At 40.3% G+C, this 18,162-nt stretch overlaps 1 protein-coding gene across 7 annotated transcripts in view; it reads right to left on the bottom strand.

The window, feature by feature from the left end:
* The window catches only part of PRR5 (proline rich 5), a 95,252-nt gene that overhangs the window by 26,144 nt on the left and 50,946 nt on the right, over window positions 1-18,162 (bottom strand). For all 7 annotated transcript variants that reach the window (XM_065032864.1, XM_065032871.1, XM_065032889.1 and 4 more), the window contains 5 exons: window positions 17,813-17,893; window positions 11,100-11,148; window positions 10,362-10,419; window positions 6,228-6,319; window positions 3,923-4,063 (listed from right to left, as the gene is read on the bottom strand). In XM_065032864.1, coding sequence (XP_064888936.1) covers window positions 3,923-4,063; window positions 6,228-6,319; window positions 10,362-10,419; window positions 11,100-11,148; window positions 17,813-17,893 — 421 coding nt within the window. The remainder of the gene's footprint in view (window positions 1-3,922; window positions 4,064-6,227; window positions 6,320-10,361; window positions 10,420-11,099; window positions 11,149-17,812; window positions 17,894-18,162) is intronic.

Raw genomic sequence — 18,162 nt, 5'->3', positions numbered from 1 at the left:
CTCAATCATGATGTTATCCAAGAGATACAGATAAAAACTCTTTAATTCTTCTTTTCTGACTTTCTCAGACTTCAGTAGAGATACCTGGATATATGATGTTCCAGCTTCAGTCTTTGACAAAATGTTTTGGTAAATAAGTCTGATTGTTTATCCTCGGGTGGCAGCTTTACTTTCTTTGGTCCACAGAGCATAAGGGAGAAAATTATTTTCTAATGTCTCCTCCTCTTTATCCCTCTCCCTCCAGCTTCCTAATTCCACCCAAAGCGAAAGGTCATTGAGGCGAGACTGACAGCTCAGTGTAGTTACCTGAGCTCCTGCACGCCTCTCTGTGCTGAAAAGCAGTTTTAATTCTTCTTTTACTTCCCTCAGTCATGACTCTGCTCTTGAAGGACCTAAAAGTTAAACAGGAGCAGCCTGGAGGCACTTCAAGTCATGTTGCCAATAAGTGACCACAAAGGATTAACGTTCCAGTTTGTGCTTTGTAACCAAGTCGGTCTATGCTGGCAACAGAAAATTAGAGTGGTATAAGGCGCTTCTTCCATGCCATGGTAAAACTCCCACTGATTTCAACAACATGAGAACATCACTCCTTCCTCAGGTTCTGGGGGAACCCTTCTTCCCCAACAGATTAACTGTCTTGTAATCAGTCCAGGTTACATCACTAGAGAGATGCAGAAATGGCTGTACTGGATTGGAGCACCCAAGCCTAATAATTAACCTGAGGAATACTTTCTGGTCCTTTAAATGGGGAGTATCTTACAATAAAGCTTCAGATGTACAATCTGCTATTAAAATACTTGTAACAGCTTCATCCCAGAAACTGAGGTTCTTCTTTCCTTCAAAGACAGACTGCAGAGAGAAGTTGTGAGATTTTCCTTCCCTCTCACCCCTTTTTTTAGAAAAAAATCTTTCATGTCTTAGATGCAAAGAAAGGGAGTTATCTGGCTCTCTTGGTAAATTGTGAGGTATGTGTCAAATTGGTGATCCCTTCTGACCCTATCCATACCCTCTGTCATGTCACTGTATGCCAGAGGACTGGTGTGGGTCCTGTATCCCATGCTAGAATATTAAATGCATGGCTGGTAGGCATACCTCCAGCAAATAGTTTACTGTAGACAGGATGAAAGATTTGATGCAAAGAAGGAAAATCAATCACCCAAACAATGAAGCAAGAGGCTCAACTTCACTTCAGGCCCATTTATTCAGGAGGTCTTTGGTAGGGACTATTTTATTCTCCACACCAGCATGCAGCTAGCTGAGCAAGCAAGGAATGCATGCAACTTGCAATAGGTCAGTAGCTTCCCAGAGGTCAAGGAAATTGCTCACATGCTGAAGCCAACCCACGCTCACATAAAACATGTGCTTACTGAGCTTTGCTGAATCAGCATCTACCTTCTGAATAAGGTCCAAGGATTGCTGTAGCTTACATTTCCTCTTAAAAAAGCTTTCCTTCCTTTCCCTTCCATAAAGAAAGTTTCTTCTACAAACTGTCAGAGCTCTTCCCCTACACCATAACAAGCTATTACATGAGCAATACCAGATACACCCTGCATTAGTTACCAAATCTCTGCTGCTTTAATCCAGTCTAACAGGACAGACTGCTGTGTGTCAGCATGGGCCTTTGTCAACCTGTGACCTTCAGCTGACATTACAGCTGCTGTCTTGAAGAACGTGACCAACTCCTTAATCATGTAACACAGCTGCACAAGGCTGCCCAGGACAGAAAAGGGCTAATTTAGCACCAGGTTCAACACTTAGTCCAGGGTCCATATCACCAGACTCATCCTCTAGCAGTGGGAACTTTCTGCGGTGTCACTTTTGTTATGGAGGAGACATCCAAGATAGACAGCAATAGGAATTAGACAATGTCCACACCAAGACATCATCTCTCAGTCTGGGATAATCCATGCACATATGACCACCATGTGCTCTTTGGACAGCTGAATTATTCTCTCTGTTTCAGCACTATTCACGTGCTGAGTTAATCTAAGTCAAGGAAATTCCATTATCATGCCATGAATGAATAAAATTTGTTTTTCTTTGACGTGACATTTGAGTTTGGGAAAAAGCCTTTGCTCTGAAATCCAATTATTGACTAACACTGCTAAGTATGTAAATAGCTCATTCCCATATCCTCTTCTGACCTTTTCCTATAATTTCCATTAGATTTTAAATGACAAGTTTGGCAGAGCTATTGCCAAGAAAGGACTTTCACCATCCCCACCACACAACCATAGTTAACATATGCAGAACTAAATGCCATGGGGCAAACTGCCTCTCAGCTCCTTATTGATTTCCACCAACAGCTTTGCAATGAGAATGGATTTGGCCTTTTACCCTAAACAGGCATCCACTTTGTTAACACTTCTAGTTGTTGAATAAAGCAAATTTGCAAAGAAACTGTTTCTTGTAGCACTGATCCTGGCAAATATCTCCACATCACCTCCTATGAACTTTCTAAGTCAGGATGTTACTCGGTTCCCAGCTCACCACTGAATTCATCTGAAAGCCGGATCCTGCCCAGAGCCAACACAGATTCTGTAAAGAAGAAACCACAAAAAAGCTAGCAGGTCTGTTAGTAACAACACTTCTGAAGCCTGGTTTACAGTGGGCAGTTTACCTTGTGTCTAAGAAGGGATGAGGCCTGATAGACGACCTTCCTGTGATTAAAGTTTTTGCAATGGTACTCTCTCATGTGGAGTCTCTGGTGTCTATTAACACAGCTTGGCTTCACAGTTCAATTACGTGAATTCTTTGATGTCTCATTATGCAGTTAAGCCCATGCTCCAGTTTTTCCCTGAGGCTCCTCTCTCTCCTCTCTCCAGACACTAATTTCCATGAAACTCCTAGGAAATCTTAATATCTCGGATACTGCTGTCATTGTGCCACAATCAGACAGCAGTTTCAAGAAGCATTTGGCAAGATAGAGGCTAGAGAGAAGGGAGACAAGGGGCAAGCAAGCAGTCCTATCGGATAAGTATCTTCTTCTGAGAAAACTAGGTTAAATACACCATTATACTATATGCTTCAACAAATGTGCACTGTGATAGCAGGGGTGAACACCACTTCTTGACCCAGCAGAGAGAATCTTACTCCTTTCCTCCATTTTTGTCACAGGTCTCTAGATTATACTGCTCTTTAAAACAATTGCAGACACAGAACTAATTCATATGGTGATGAAGAGCAAAGAAATGTTTGAAGTGTAGGAGAAACTATATCCTTCCTATTTGTTTATTAAAAAAATCACCAGCCAGGAAAATATCAACTTCTTCACTCCCCAAGAATCCACTCCTGGCTCTCTCCTTCACTTCTACCTCATACCCCTTCTCCTCAACACAAACTCATGTTTTTCTTCAATCAAGCAAAAAAAAAAATCTTAAACTTGCATTTTGCTTGGAATTCCTCTTTTTGTTTCTCCTCACTACCACTAAAAAGAAACAACAAAAAAGCCCTAAGGCAAATACCAGTATCTGGTCTTAATGTTTTTGTATCAACAGCTTTCACAGTACTTGGTTCTAGTGACCAAATGTGACCATGATTCAACCATAAATTCACTTTGTTGCCAACTCCAGATGTGAAGCTTCATATACAGAACTGCTAATGCACAAGCACGTAGTATTTAATGGAAGTTTTGTTATTACCACATACACTGGCGTGCTTGCAACGTTTTATATTTCAAGGCCCACAGTTTCAAAATGAGTCTGTGCTCTCAGACCCTCTGGATCCGAAGTTATACAGTCTGAACCTCTCCAGTCTCTACTTTTACATATTAGGACCACATTTAATTTCACAGAAGCTCTGACGTTCTGGGTTAAGAAGTTCTTAAATGAATAAGCAAAATCAGAGACTGCTTAAGAATAGTTCAGCAGTACCGTACAGGAAGACAGATAAAGAAAACAACCTGAGAAAGTAACCAATTTACCTGGAGTATTAACAGCATCTGAATAATAGAAGGTGGAACTCTGGCTCTGGAACGTGATAATGCATCTTCCAATTTAATGTTAAGGGTAATTATATTCCTGAAGTGCAGAAGAGCCAGCTGCCGAACCGAGGGCTCCTTCCCCTTCGAAACAGAAACAAAGCAGTGTGAAAATTAGTTTCAAAAGCCTCAGTCAGAATTCCTTTCTCCACTCTAAGGGATTACAAGAATGGTAAACCTAAATGAAAAGCAAAGGAAACATAACAAAGGACACAGAACAGCCTACGAGTCTGCAGAGTGAATTTGACTCGGCAGTAATGAATGCTGCACACAGTGACAGTCTAACCCTGTATGAAGATGATGAGGGCTTGGGGCGAGGTGTGGGGGATCATGATCATACCTGAGCACAGGTTATATATGAATATTTTATATTTTAACAGTATTTATATTTTATATTTTAACAGTAATGAAATGTATCACGTTGTTGGTGTTTTTTTAAAAAACAAACAAACAAATGCAGGGCTGAAAAAGGCTTGAATTTCCATTATTTCTCAATATTTTGAGTACTGGCTGGGTACGATCTTCCCATTATGGCAGGAACCCTGAGACCCACTCCACATGTGGATTCTCCTTTTCTCTACAGTTTGGAAGACTTCACTATAAGGCAGGAGCAGAGCTCACGTTTCATATTGCACTTTCAAAGACAACTTATTGCAGTATCAAGAATACCTTCTCACCGAACAAAATCTCATCTGAAGAATACAATGCTAGCTCTTCCTGCAGAGATTACCACCACTTGCCTTATGAGGAGCTGAAAAACTGTTGCTGTTTCTGGCATCAAGGTTTTTCCCTTGGGTATTCATGGCTGTACATATATATTCTTGCCTGTAGTTATGTTGCTGCCAGTCAAATATTAATGCTTCTGGAAGGTCTGGTATTCAGCTGGTATTGACTTATCTTAGTTTGGAATAAAGAACACTGACCCAACCCCACCTCACCCATTCCTTCTCACTTTGTTAATTATTTATACTGAAGTACAGAAGGCCCCAAATCCGTTTCAGTTGCTAATGAACAGAATTTACAAGAGCACATAAGCACCAGCTGGGCTTTTGGAAGTAACCTCAGAACATCAGGTACTCAGACCTATTAGAAATCACATGGGACTTAGGGCTCTTAGTCCCTCTTGGTTCCTTTGAAAATTCAAGCAATATTTTTCATCTAACAGGTGAGGAGACTTGTGTTGCTAAATTATTTTCAAAGGCTTAAGGAACACAACAGTGAAAAGGGGTATTTGGTGCAATTTTCAAAAACATTTGAGTGATTTCTAATTCAGTCAAGTCAGTATGGAAAACCAGGTTGAGAGCCTATCTATATCCTTAGGTACCCAAATGCCTTGGATTGAAATTATGTGGCGCTTAGAAAAATCTCCTATTGTGTTCCAATACTTTTTTTTAACACCACAGTATGTCTATAGTTTTAAAGTTTCTACTGGTAAGACAAGTGAACAGGTGAAGTAGCCCTGTATGATTTTAGAGCTCTTCTCTCTCAGAACCAAATTCTTGTAAAGTCGCAATTTTTCCACTGAATTCAGATTTCATGCCTTTAATTAGCTGCAGATGCAACTGGTAAAATCAATAACATTTGGATAATCATTTTAGGCATGAAGTCCACTTGGAAAAAGGAGATAAAGTTTCTCCAAATACGTTTAGGCACCAAACTCCCCGTAAAATCTGTAGGCACCTAAAAGCAACTCCAAAGTCACTTACATTGCTCTGGTACAGATTTCCAAATCAGATCAAGTACCTATTGCGGATTTACAATTACTGGAGTCAACTTCTGTGCTCATGTAAACTGGTCTTTCTCCACTGACTATTGCTGTTCATTTATAGTAGCATAGAATTTGGCCATGAAAATACAATTCCTTTTCAAAAGTGGAGATATTTGAGAGATGATGGCAGAGAAGGAAATGCATATATTTAATGAAACCAGCTCCACTTACTGCAATGTATGCGTTTTTCGGTTTATCATTCGTAACCTTTTTTTGACTTTAAGTGTGTGTTGACAGAAGGAGCACCCATCCTCCCTGTACTCCACTCCTGTTTTCAAAGTTCCCCTTCATCATTTTCACCCAAGCACTTCAAATCCATTTGCGTAAATGATTTATTTGCATGACATGACTATACAGAACAGCTGCACTGGGAGGCTGGCCCAAGGAGAGAGTGTTAAGGTTGCATCAATCTGTTGATGAACCAGTTAAGTTGCTTTTTCCAGTTTTTCAAGATTCTATAGTAACAGAGTAATTTTTCACCTGCACAGGATAGAAAATGGCCTGAAGCATGGGCAGGACATCACTGAAGAAAAAATCCCAGGTTTCAGCTAAGGTATCCAGCAGTTTTTGCCCTGCAAAAACACAAAACAAACTAGTGAACCGTTTAGGTTGTAACTGGCTAACTGCAAAGACTAAAACAGGCAGGAAACAATGTGGATCTGCTATTATACACAAAGATGAATCATGTAACAGGTACTATTAGCAGTACGGAATTAGTATTCCTTTCGCCGTATGGGATCATTCAGTATTTGTGACTTCCCAGATGATACATCTAATGTTCTTAAGTAAACTCAGAGATCTTGAGGTTAAAGCTTACTCAGAAAAACCCCGTGAAGAATAAAGAATACTAGCCCAGGTTACCTCCTCCTCTTCCTACAGTAATATCTACTGGACAAGACTTCAGAGGAAAGCAACAGCAGAAGAACACAGCAGGACAAACATGAAAACATTCATGCAGAGAAATCTCCCCCACCACGGTCCCCTCCAAGCCATAGGGCTACAGAGCAAGCTGTGTTCTGTGGAGATCCATCCCATCAGATCGATCCCTCAGCTTCCCTGTACCTCCACTTACACAGAAAACCTCACCCGAGATCTATGGAAAAAGTGCATGGTGTTGCGGCTCTGCTTTTTACTGTAACTTTTAAAGGATGCCGTTAAAACATGTTATGACATGAGTTCCCCATGGTCCTCACAGTGAGGCTACCTCCCTCTCTATATCCAGTGAAGACTGGAGAAGCTCTGGCCAGGTCCTACAACCAAGTTGGACACAGAGTTTCTCACTGAACACTTTGTAAAACACAGAGGCAAATGCAGAAGCTGAGATCTACAGGACAGGAAGTCTGGCTTGATAGCTGAATGCTGGCTTCAAACCCACGGTTCCCCAAAACAGCCTGTGTGACCTTGGGCGAGCTCTTCAGCACCCCTGTGCCCCTAACCCAACCGTGAAATGAGGGCAATGCCGCTGCACCTCTGCCAGCAAGTATTATGGAGATAAATACATCAATAATCATGAAGCGTTCAGACAATAAAATACATCTATCAGGAAGGAAATTCAATAGCAATCCATCAATATTACTACTGGTGTCAGAATCAGATATTACTCTTAATTTTGGTTTTACAGCATTACTTAGGGCCTTGGCCAGGGAACATTATGCCCAGAATTGCACACACGTCACAAAGAAACTCTGCATTAAAGTATCTACACTTCCAAGTTAGTCAAATGCCAGCCTTTATTATGGGATACTTGATCTCCCTGCATTTTTAAGCACATGACAAAGAGCACCAGCTCTGGCCAATCTGCAACTCCACATTTTTCCTGGGCTGACAACTTTAAGTGCTTTCAGTAACAAATGAGGACCACTGTGCTATACTGCAGCTGCTGGCTTGTGAACCACACCAAGGGCTTCAATCCTGCACCACCAGACAAGAGTTCTCCTTGTCCTACATACCCATGCACAAGACTGAAAAGGATGTTCTCGGTTTCAGTGTTTTAGAATTTGTCTTGCATTAATTCTAGTGAAACAGCAGGGAGCCAGGTCCAGAATTTCCTAACAGCTATAGCAGTAATAATAATAATAATGATAAATATGGTTGCATTAACCTCCATATACCAGTGTCCAAAACACTGAAGTGTTTCAAAGACGTAACTCAGATCATGAAGGAGAAGCCCAACCGCTCTATGCCTTGAGGGCAGAGTTTTAAAAAGACTTAAATACGTTAGTTGCCCACAAGTTGAAGTGGAAACTAAGCCTTTACAAATTTGGCTCCAGATGTGGGTGCTGAACATTGGACCTTTTCAAACTGTGCTGCTGGAATATCATGAAGTCAAATTACCCTGATGAGATGAACATGACTTTACTGTCACACACTCCTTTCATCTTGTGGGCAGCTTGTTTTGCAAAGTGATGGATTTGTGTACAGCAGCTCAGAAAGCCTGCAGAGTTAACTGCTAGGTACACCTCTTACTGGGGGCTGTGAAAGAATTCCTGTGGTTTGTTGATCCTGAGCATCTTTCACACGGAAGAACGTGACTTCCGTGTCCTTTCAAGAACACATTTGTTGTACTGGCAGGAAATGCTCCCTACATTTACCATAAGCATTTGCTGGATTCCAGGAAGTGGGGTTACTCTAAATGCTCATTTTAACGAAGGACAATGTAGTCAATTTTGTATGACATAAAAATGCATGCAGTACTTTTCATAGTGCTTATAAAAGCTAACTGAAACTCCTGAAATAAGTATAAGAATTTAAAAAAATCAGCATTTCAAAACCTCCTGCAGGACAAAAACCCCTTCGAAGTGTGCTCTGAAGCGACCTTCTTCCTCTTTTGAAAACTTTGACACCAACTCAAACTATGGGAAACTCAAACTACGGGATGCAGGACAACCTGAGATTTGAGGGCAGGACGGCTGCTGCAGGCCCAGGAAGGGAGCCCTACTCAGAATGGGAACTCCCAAGGTTTCCGTGCTTCCCACTTTGTCTTGGGTGTTTTGGGAGCCATGGGGTCACTGACTACGGGATGAACTCTGGGGTGCTACTGCTTCTGATGCCAGGAGACCCAAACTACAGCCTTGGAAACTCACATCCGCCAGCAGCTCCCCAGGCAAGCTACCAGAAAGCTGCCTGTCAGAAAGAACTCTGCCTCTGAATGAGATTCCTAAATCACAGCCGCCCTTCTGTAACTTGCCAGTTTTAGTGAGCTGACATTTCCAAGGTTGGACTTGGAAAAAACATGACTGATTTAATCCTCACCTTACCAGCATTTCTCACCATCATTTAACAGGTAACCACAAAATGACAGACCAAATTCAAAACCAAAATAAACTTAACCACTTGCTGAAATTTTGTATTTGCTAAACATGGTCATAGATTTGAAAGCCACTTAGTAGTCTCACATTTTAATTTTTCATCTCACAGCTTTGATCTAAAACATCAGAGTATTTTTGATTTTCAAGCTAGTAAAACCAGGAGAAAAAGGAGTTGGACTTTGGTAGGTCTCTCCATCTGATTTGCCAATTCGGTACTTAAAAATCAACTTCCTTTGTCATTTGCAAAGCATCTACGAAGGTCTCAAGATATTCACAGCTCCCCTTGTGCTCTTCAACCTGTTATTTTATATAACTAAGGAATTCTTAGAAGAGTTTGAATTTTGAACAGTATTTTTAATGCGAAATTTGTTCCTTTTTTATTCAGGGCTATCGTCTTTTCATGAGAAAAGCTGGGTCCCACAGCACCATCTTAATCTGATCAACTGTACTGTCAGTAGTGAAAGGTCACATTTAGGATTTACAGATAGCTGAAATGAATAGAAATGTTTGTCTCCAGGCTACTGCTTAAACAGTATATTTAGACTAAGTGGTATTATGACTGCAGCTTTGGAAAAGGAAAGACACATTTCTTTAAAATTGCCTCAAGACTCTCCAAAGATCTTCAGACTATGTGCACGGGCAATAATTCTTGAAGATATTCTGAAACCATTTCACCCTCTGATGTTGTATGCCTACACACAGGACAAAACAGCGTATTTAACAGCATATCTAAATGCTGCACAACAGCACAGGACAAAAAATGAACGTGACCGTAAAATGACACATCGGGTGGAAGATATCCTTGATGTCTACTTCCATAAGGTGACACCTCCAGAAGGTGCAGACAGATAAATGGGGCCTTGACTGTAAAAAAAGAGTCAGTGTCTGACCTCGTTTAAGTAAGCATGAATCCAGAATAAATCTTAAAACAACCTACAGCATTATTTTGGACTTAGCCAGACACTTCACGTAATTTGGATCTTAGTGCTTAGTTTTTTGTTTATTAAGACATCTCACTCTACTTTTCCGATTTTCCTTAACATTGAGCAGGCTATAATTGAAGGAGAAGGAAGTGTTCTTGCTGGAGGTCATTTTTCCTTTACTCCCTCGCTGCTGCTCTAGGCAACCACCTCTCCTTTATGAAAGCCAATGGAACACCAAGGCAGGACACAACAGACTACAGGAATGAATTTATACAAACTAATCCAGCCTCAGGAAGATAGTAGAAAGGACTACACTACCTTCAGAATGCATTTGCTAAAACTCCTGTGACAAACATAGACAGCCATGCTGAAATCCAATTTACCTTCATAAAACCGGATCTTGTCCCTTAGGATCACCATGCCTTTTGTGAGCAGCTGATTCTGTAAATAAAATAAAAACTACCTTTACTCAATTCTGTACTTCTCTACAGCCATCATATTTCACATTTTGTTCATTCTTAACTTTTGACAGTACAGGGGGTCTTTTATTTTAATGATCAATCATTAAAGGATGCCTCCTGTGTCCGTCTTGCTAAAATCACTTGGGACACTTGTGAGACTACGATATAATCACCTGCTGCTCTCAGGATACAGTATGTATTCTGTGCAGTACAAAGTGCTTCTCAGACTTCAAATGGCTGACTCATGACAAGGGTACTCTTTTTTGGAGAAGCAGAAAGAATAGTGCTTCAATGGATGGTGTGTACTTACTACTAAATGTCTTTCCTATTAACTACTACAATTAACTTAACTGTTTTACTCAGGAACTTAAATTTGAAATTAAAAGAGAATGTCTAAAGTCTACCGAGAGACAGCAATGTCATACAGAGACACAGTGACTGCACAAATCTTCCACAGCTTGGGCTTTCACTAGCTAACTAACTAACTACATACATAAAATCCAAATCTCATTAGCCCATAAATGACAGAACACAGAGAAGTCAAAGGACATCTCTGAATGGTTTCAAAGGGCTCCAAATCGGCACTTTGAGTAGGTGAAATGATTTAGCTCAGTAGTGTATAATAAAATCTGATTTAAATGAAAGAGAACACATGCTTACCTGTAGATATTCAGTGAAAAAGGATCCCAGTTCTGTTTTCAATAATTGCCTGTATTAAAAAGAATAAGAAACGGATCTGTGTAACCAGCAAAATGTATTTAGCTGTGCACTGCACAGAAAAGGGAATGTCACTAATAGCGAAATATTTTCATATGAGCACAGAACCTGTCAATAATACCCAACGACAAATAGGACAAACAGGATCAACAATACCAAGACTCCCAACCAGCATTTCTGTGTTGAAAAATATCTGCTGTGCTTTTAGATGGCTCAGTTGCATGAATACAATACGAAGGGAAACTGAGAATTTGATGAAAAGAGGATGTTTTCCATCCTACATCTAGTGCTTTTAAAAATGCTCGAGTTGCTCTCCTGCTGTGCCAGGGTGTTGCAGACGTGGGAGAGCTCCTGGTGCTCCCTGCCCACCCATGGGTCTGAGCCAAAACCCCAGCAAGTGACTTGGCTGACGTGTGTTCAGAGCCAAATCATCTCTGTCCTGTGTCAAGTAAAAAAACTCGAGCCAATACAAAATGTTTATGGAGAAAAACCTGCAGCAGGATGATATTCTGTGGGTTTTGTTGCAGGTATGAAACTTGGGCAGTTTTCACTGAAAGGGTCACAATCTCCCAGTCAGGAGACCCATGACAGCTGAAGTTTGATATGGTTTCACTGCAAAAGCAGGTAGGAATTTAACAGTTCCACCTTTCATGATTCCTTTACTCTCGAACCTACAAAGCAATCTCAGAGAGCAAACCAAGCTCATAGGCAAAGGATTCCCCTGACCAGCTCCCAGATTCAGAAACTGCATTCAACCTGACACTTGCATTCAGACAAAACTCAGTACATTGCTGAAGAGCTGTATGTCATTGCACATCTTGGATGCTGGATGTACTTCTCTGCACTCAGGTCACTATTTAGATGCATCGATGAGGGCTCAGACGTTGTAAAAATCTAGCCCCAGCTGGGTTTTCTGGACATCTGCAAATGTGGCCTGGAGCTCTTTTGAAAACCTGTCCCTGTGTGACCACCTCAGGTCCCATGAAGAAATAAGATCAAATTCGACTTAAAATGTAAACACACACTTCAATTAGGGTAGTTATGTAAATTATATGGTCAGTTGCATGTTATCATCTACCCCTTTGGGTTATGTCTTTAATGAACAACTAATTAATCAAATTATTTAACCAGTCAACAAATACATGTCTGGTTTAAAAATTTTAGCATTTCCATATGCTCCATGAAAAGGTCTGCAGGAGTTGGATCTGATGTTTTTATCACCACATGCTTCAGCACAGCCTCTTGAGATCTTCTGGAAATTCAAGGAAAGGAGGTACAGGTCCTGTGTCAAGTCTTTAGGAGGCCAAAATACAACTTCTTTTGTATTGTGGACAGCACATGTTCACAATGACCTCATAGCACCCTGTGGAAACACTCTAGCCATAAATGAAACTTAAAATAAACAAAAGGAAGGGGGTTTTCAGATGCTCCTGAGCATCAAAATCCTTTTCAGCTATAAACCTGGTTAATTCAGACAAACTATCTATGGACAAAAATTTTCAAAGCCAGCCCAGGCTTTAGCTGTAGGTCTCTCATTGCCACGAATGGCCACTATATGGCTGGCCCCATTGGCACGCTGTTGCCACATGAGAGGACGACCCTTGCAGCTCCATCCTCTGTGGCACCCACTGATAAGCCCTTGGTAAGGGTTAAAATCCACCTCCCCCAAAGATTCTTAAAGCTTTAAGAGTGCTCACGAGCCCCCACTGCAAGAAGTACAAGGATGCTACAGTCAAATTGTGCTGTGCTCACTCAAAATGGAAATTTGATATCCATGTGGCATGATTATTTTCTGGATTGCAAGAGATGGCACTAAAAGTTTTTCTTTTAACATGGACAGATAAGCCATTTTTAGGTTAAAATACCAAGAAAGTGGCAGTTCTGAATTCAGCTATGACAGAGACAATTTATCCCCATATATCTCTTAGGGCCACTGTTTAAAAAAATACTGATACTTTATGCTGACAAGTTTTGCTTAATTCTCTACCCTCTCCTCAAGCCCGCAGCCCTTTGAAGTCTAGAACTGGATTCCTCATAGTCTTGAACAGGTGATTTGCAAATACTTTCTCTTTTCACATTTTAGGTTCTACTGATAACTCCTGGCATTTAGGGTAAGAAATACAAAACTATGTTCTACTTATCCAATAACTAGCCCTCTGATGAAACAAAATCCCACCACATTTCAATTTTCTCAGCTGCGAATGAACTAAACCACCAGCCTGTGGTTAATGATATGCACTGGACTGCATCACACCAAGCAGCGCTATGGCTACATTAGCATCTCTGTTTACAGGGTGGACAAAGAACTGACAGCACAATTAATGCATCTTGCTCTTTGAATCCCTAATAATACAGATACTTCACATTGCTTAACTAATTTCTCGTGAAATAGTGAGGCCCTCAGGCTACATCACAACACTGGTGTTTGATGTTCTCTGTAGCCATATTAATTCAAAATAGATTCACAACAAAACCGGATCCAAAATATTGCCTGCATTTTTTTTTTTTTTTTTTCATCCTTGCTTAATTTCCTTTAACAAAAATCAGGTAGGTTGTCACTTGTTAGATCCTGGATAATTCAGATTACTGAATACCCTTATCTAGATATCAGGACATCATGGTGGAATCCAAGTAAAAATCTGATTAAACCTAAAAGAAAACCCTGATAAGATAGCAGAGCTCTTTTCAAGCACATCCGATTTTGAAGCCAGTCATTTTGCACTCTCACGAAGCCTGTATATCATTGGTATCAGGTTTCATTGCCTATTTAATGACTTCATAAATTAAGATGTAATGTAAATTCACATAAAATATGCTAAAATACCTCCTTACTTTTTTGTATCTTCCTGTAGCCACTACTCTGGTTCACTTTGAAATTAACTCTTGCAACATTACTCAGAATGGCAAGTCAAACACTGTAAAATATCCATTAAATAAAGTTAAATGAAGCAAATGGAAACAAGTGATTTTACTGGACTTGAACTCTTGCTACAACAGAGGAAATGCCACTAAAATGTGCTTTGTTTCCATCAAATCAGTATCCTGAAACTCAGAAAAGAGGCAGCTATAAATATGTATTAGCTTTAATAGAGGACATCCTGCTTCCACTGTGTTTCCTTTCCTTCTTTTTCTTCTTTGATTTACAAGTGGTGTAAATAAACACTTTGAAATGACATATGGTGCATGAAATGAAAAAGGAAAAAACACTATATGCTGACTAATATAACACACATACATCAAAAGAAATACTGAACAGTAAGTACTGGCACATAGATTTTTATTACCTGACTTTTGCATCAATTCCCTATTAAATAACCAAGTAAGGGCTCAGAAGAAGTAATGTACAGGACATATGTTGGTGACACTTCCAGTTACTGGAGTATCCTCTCACCACCATACTGTGCTTCATTAGCTTTAGCAGAGTTATTCAGGAGTTAAAGCAATATGAAAGCCAATGAAGTCACACATTGATTTTACTAGCAGTAAGGCTTCTGAACACTATGTAACTCCATTTTAAGGCCAGTTTCTAATGACAGAGGAATGCAAGAACGGTGTCAAAAGGCATTGGTGTAAATGAGTGGCAGCTTTTACAAGCCAAAGCTAGAAGAAAAGTAAATGGGACTGTACAGATTTGTACCCAAGGATGTTTTCTTAAATAATCAGCGCATTCATAATCAGGGTTCAAAGCCTCGACATGTGTGTTTAGAAAAGGAAGTTAAACGTATTTGTTTGCATGTATGTGACATCCAGTATTTGAATATATGTGACATTCCTGAGGCAAAATGATGGTGTGCAAATACTGCAGGCATAACGTAACTGTTCAAATATTTATTCTTGGTCTGTGAATCAGCTTGGATATTCAAAGTTCAATTATCAGATGTATCCCAGAATATGCTCTAATTAAAGTGGTAAAATAAAATAACCTATTTTACTGTCCTGCAATTGTTGAAAACAGTTACCAATGGTAGCCATTTACCTGAACAGTTCCACACCCAAATTCTGTCCAGTGGAAATAATGACTACTTGTTTCTTTTTATTTATGTATTTGTGGGGAAAATACATCTAAAACAATCATAAGGCAAATATACACTTGTTCTGCTTCTGAGGTCATGTTTATGAATCAGATATTTTTGCATTCAGTAATAACATTAACCCAAAGAAAGTTATTTTGAATCAAATAACAGTAGTAGTAAGTGAGATATTTTTGGTATGTGTCAAATCAGTAATTTCTTAGTTAGGTTTTGAGCTGAATTTAAGTGATGAAAAAGGGCTTTGGTTGCAAAGAAGTCAGGAGGCCCTAAAATGCTACTGACTGTGGTTGGCAGTAAAATGAAGCATACAGCATACAGTACAGTCACTTCTGGAAAGAGGCTGTGGCTGGACGTGTGAACATGCATGTTTAAAAAAGTGCCACTACCATGCCCTCCTCTAGAGACAGATCTTTTGGCTGTTGTGTCCTCTTCACCCATTGGCAGTTTTATCATCTTGGCTTTTTTTTTGTGTTTGAAGCTAGCGGGACACACTGGAGAAGCTTCACAAAAACAAACCTCAGAGTTGTCACCGAGAGCATGGGCAGCTTTTGGCAATAAATCAGAAGGTTGTTCGTGCCAAGTTGAAGGGAAGAGGGAACAACCTCAAGGTAGCAGTAGACAAGAACCAGTCTTGAAAGTCATGCTGTACCTCGCCAAATGTTTGTTCATCCCAGGAGAGTTACACTGCTGATGCCTCGTTTACAGCTTTCTAGATTTCAAAATATTTTGTCCATCAGCTCAGGTATGAGTCTGCTTCTCCCAGAAGCAGAGCAAAACTAAGCGCTCAGCCAAGATAACAACAAAGCAGTGTTATCCTCACCCTAACAAAAAGAATGGGCCTATCATGGAGCAGAAAATCCCATCAAAAAATGGAAGGAAAATCAATCTATTTGTAGTCAGCTCGCCTGTTCGGCTGCCTGGGATGTTGCAATAAATTCAAAACAACTATATCAGCAATCATAATCATTGTGCAGGGTTTATACTCAGGTAAATGAAAGCAAAAACTGGGCACAATTCACCAAATACCATCTATCTGTCTTCTATTTGTTGGTTCATACAAGATTATATTTGTCTCTGTCACATCAGCAGAAAAATTTTTCCTCTTCTGTCCCTCACCAGCAGATGAGCATCCTGAGGCAAATGCACTGGGCCAGGAAATCTCAGCTCAGAACTACCAGTTTTTGTCATTCAGATAAAGCTGAACAATCTTAACTGTACTTACAGTAATAATGATCAACCATTATTCCAATAACTAATTCAAAATGATTGATGGAGCATGCTAACTGACAGCCATCCTAGAAAAGCTATTCTTTGTATGTCATTTTCTCCCCAGAGAAGAAATAACTGGAGAATATTTTTTTTCATTTCAGAAAGACAGAGAGAGAGGGAAAAGAGAGAGATCACAGGCCAGACACCATTCACCTGGACTTTGCTGAAGATAGTCCCACAGTTAAAGGAACCAGACTGGGACATCTATCCCTGACTGGGAACCAGACTGGACCCAATAATTCCACAACATCTGGATATCTTGTCGATTTTATGAGACTCTGTTGCCCATATAGAGCATGAATCAGCAGTAAGGGAAGGGGAATCAGTGAGGCTGTCATCTAAAGACAGCAGGGAATGTAATAAGCTGACCATCTTTTGTAAGTGCGGCTTGTTTTCCACTCTTTATTCTTCAAAGTGTTGGGACAAGTTTTGAAAAGGAAATCTGCTTCCTTCTCCTTGGCAGTGAGAGAGGGTTTAGAAGTAGTAAGCGTCAGAAAAAGTAGCAAAAAGTGCTGTAAATCCAGATATCAGCTTATCTCTTAGTAAACTTTTCTTTGCAAGTATAACTTAATAACTCAAATGGTAGGATTTTCACCTCTTTTTTTATTTTAATAGGAAAAAAGTTCCCATTACACATCCCACTGGTCTATATTTACTCTGTTGTGAACAGCATCATTACAGTATGAGAAAGAAATAGGAGCCTTTAACTGCATTACTCAGATTCCTGTGCTGACAAGACAGCTTTATATCATCTACAGCACATTCTGCCTGCACAGATGGAGCAGTTAGATGTAAGGCATTACAAGGCAAGACATCTGTCCTTGCCGTGTCACACTGAGCGCTTGGAGGCTTTACATCCTCCAGGGATGCAAGGGAAGCACCTCAGAGCTACGTCTGACACATATGGAAAGGGCAGCCTCATTGAACTGCATTACATTGCATTGCATTGCAGCCTCATTGTATTGGACTCTATAATCTTTGTGGGTCCTTTCCAACTCAGGACATTCTATGATTCTGTGATTCTATGACTACAGCCATATATGGTTGCATTACTAGAGGGTTCCAGGTTTCCCCTTCCTTAGTTACAATCCAGTACATCAAGACAGACTCTGAAATAATCCATCCTCCCCACAGCCAAATACATCCCCTGCAGAAGGAGGAACCCAGCTCTCGCTAAGCAGTGAGGTGTCGACATACATCTCAGCAACAGCTCTTCACTATGGCCAAGTGGACTGTACTGGTTGAAAATACCACTGGGAAAAAAAGCCCATACTACTGGTGTGGAAGCTTTCCAGTGCAAGTGCTAGCAAACAGTACCATGCAGGGTGGCTAGTAGCACCTTGCGTAGTGTCTTACCTGACTCCTTCATTGAGGTTGTAAAGTTCATGGTCCGGGAGACCCTTACGCTGGAACACGGCTATTACTCCATTGTGGATACTGAAAGAGGACATTAAGAGTCATTAGCACCTGATCACATTTTAGAAGGGTATCACTTCCACAATAAGCCTAATATCTCTGCCTAGATACTGCAGGACCTTTTTAAAAGACATAGATGACTTCTGGTACCCCATCCCAGATGCCTTGAAGGGAATTATTGCCTCAAAAGTAGACGACATCTTCGAAAACCAGTTATTTTGATTTGTTCCAACTCAGTAACTTCAACAGTTTCACATCTGAAATCAGCAACCTCAGAAAACTTGAAGTAT

Source organism: Columba livia, chromosome 1 (genome assembly GCF_036013475.1).
Source record: "Columba livia isolate bColLiv1 breed racing homer chromosome 1, bColLiv1.pat.W.v2, whole genome shotgun sequence".
NCBI classification, from domain to species: Eukaryota; Metazoa; Chordata; class Aves; order Columbiformes; family Columbidae; genus Columba; species Columba livia.
The sequence above is the reverse complement of the archived record's forward strand: the minus strand, read 5'-3'. Positions and strand labels throughout refer to the sequence as shown.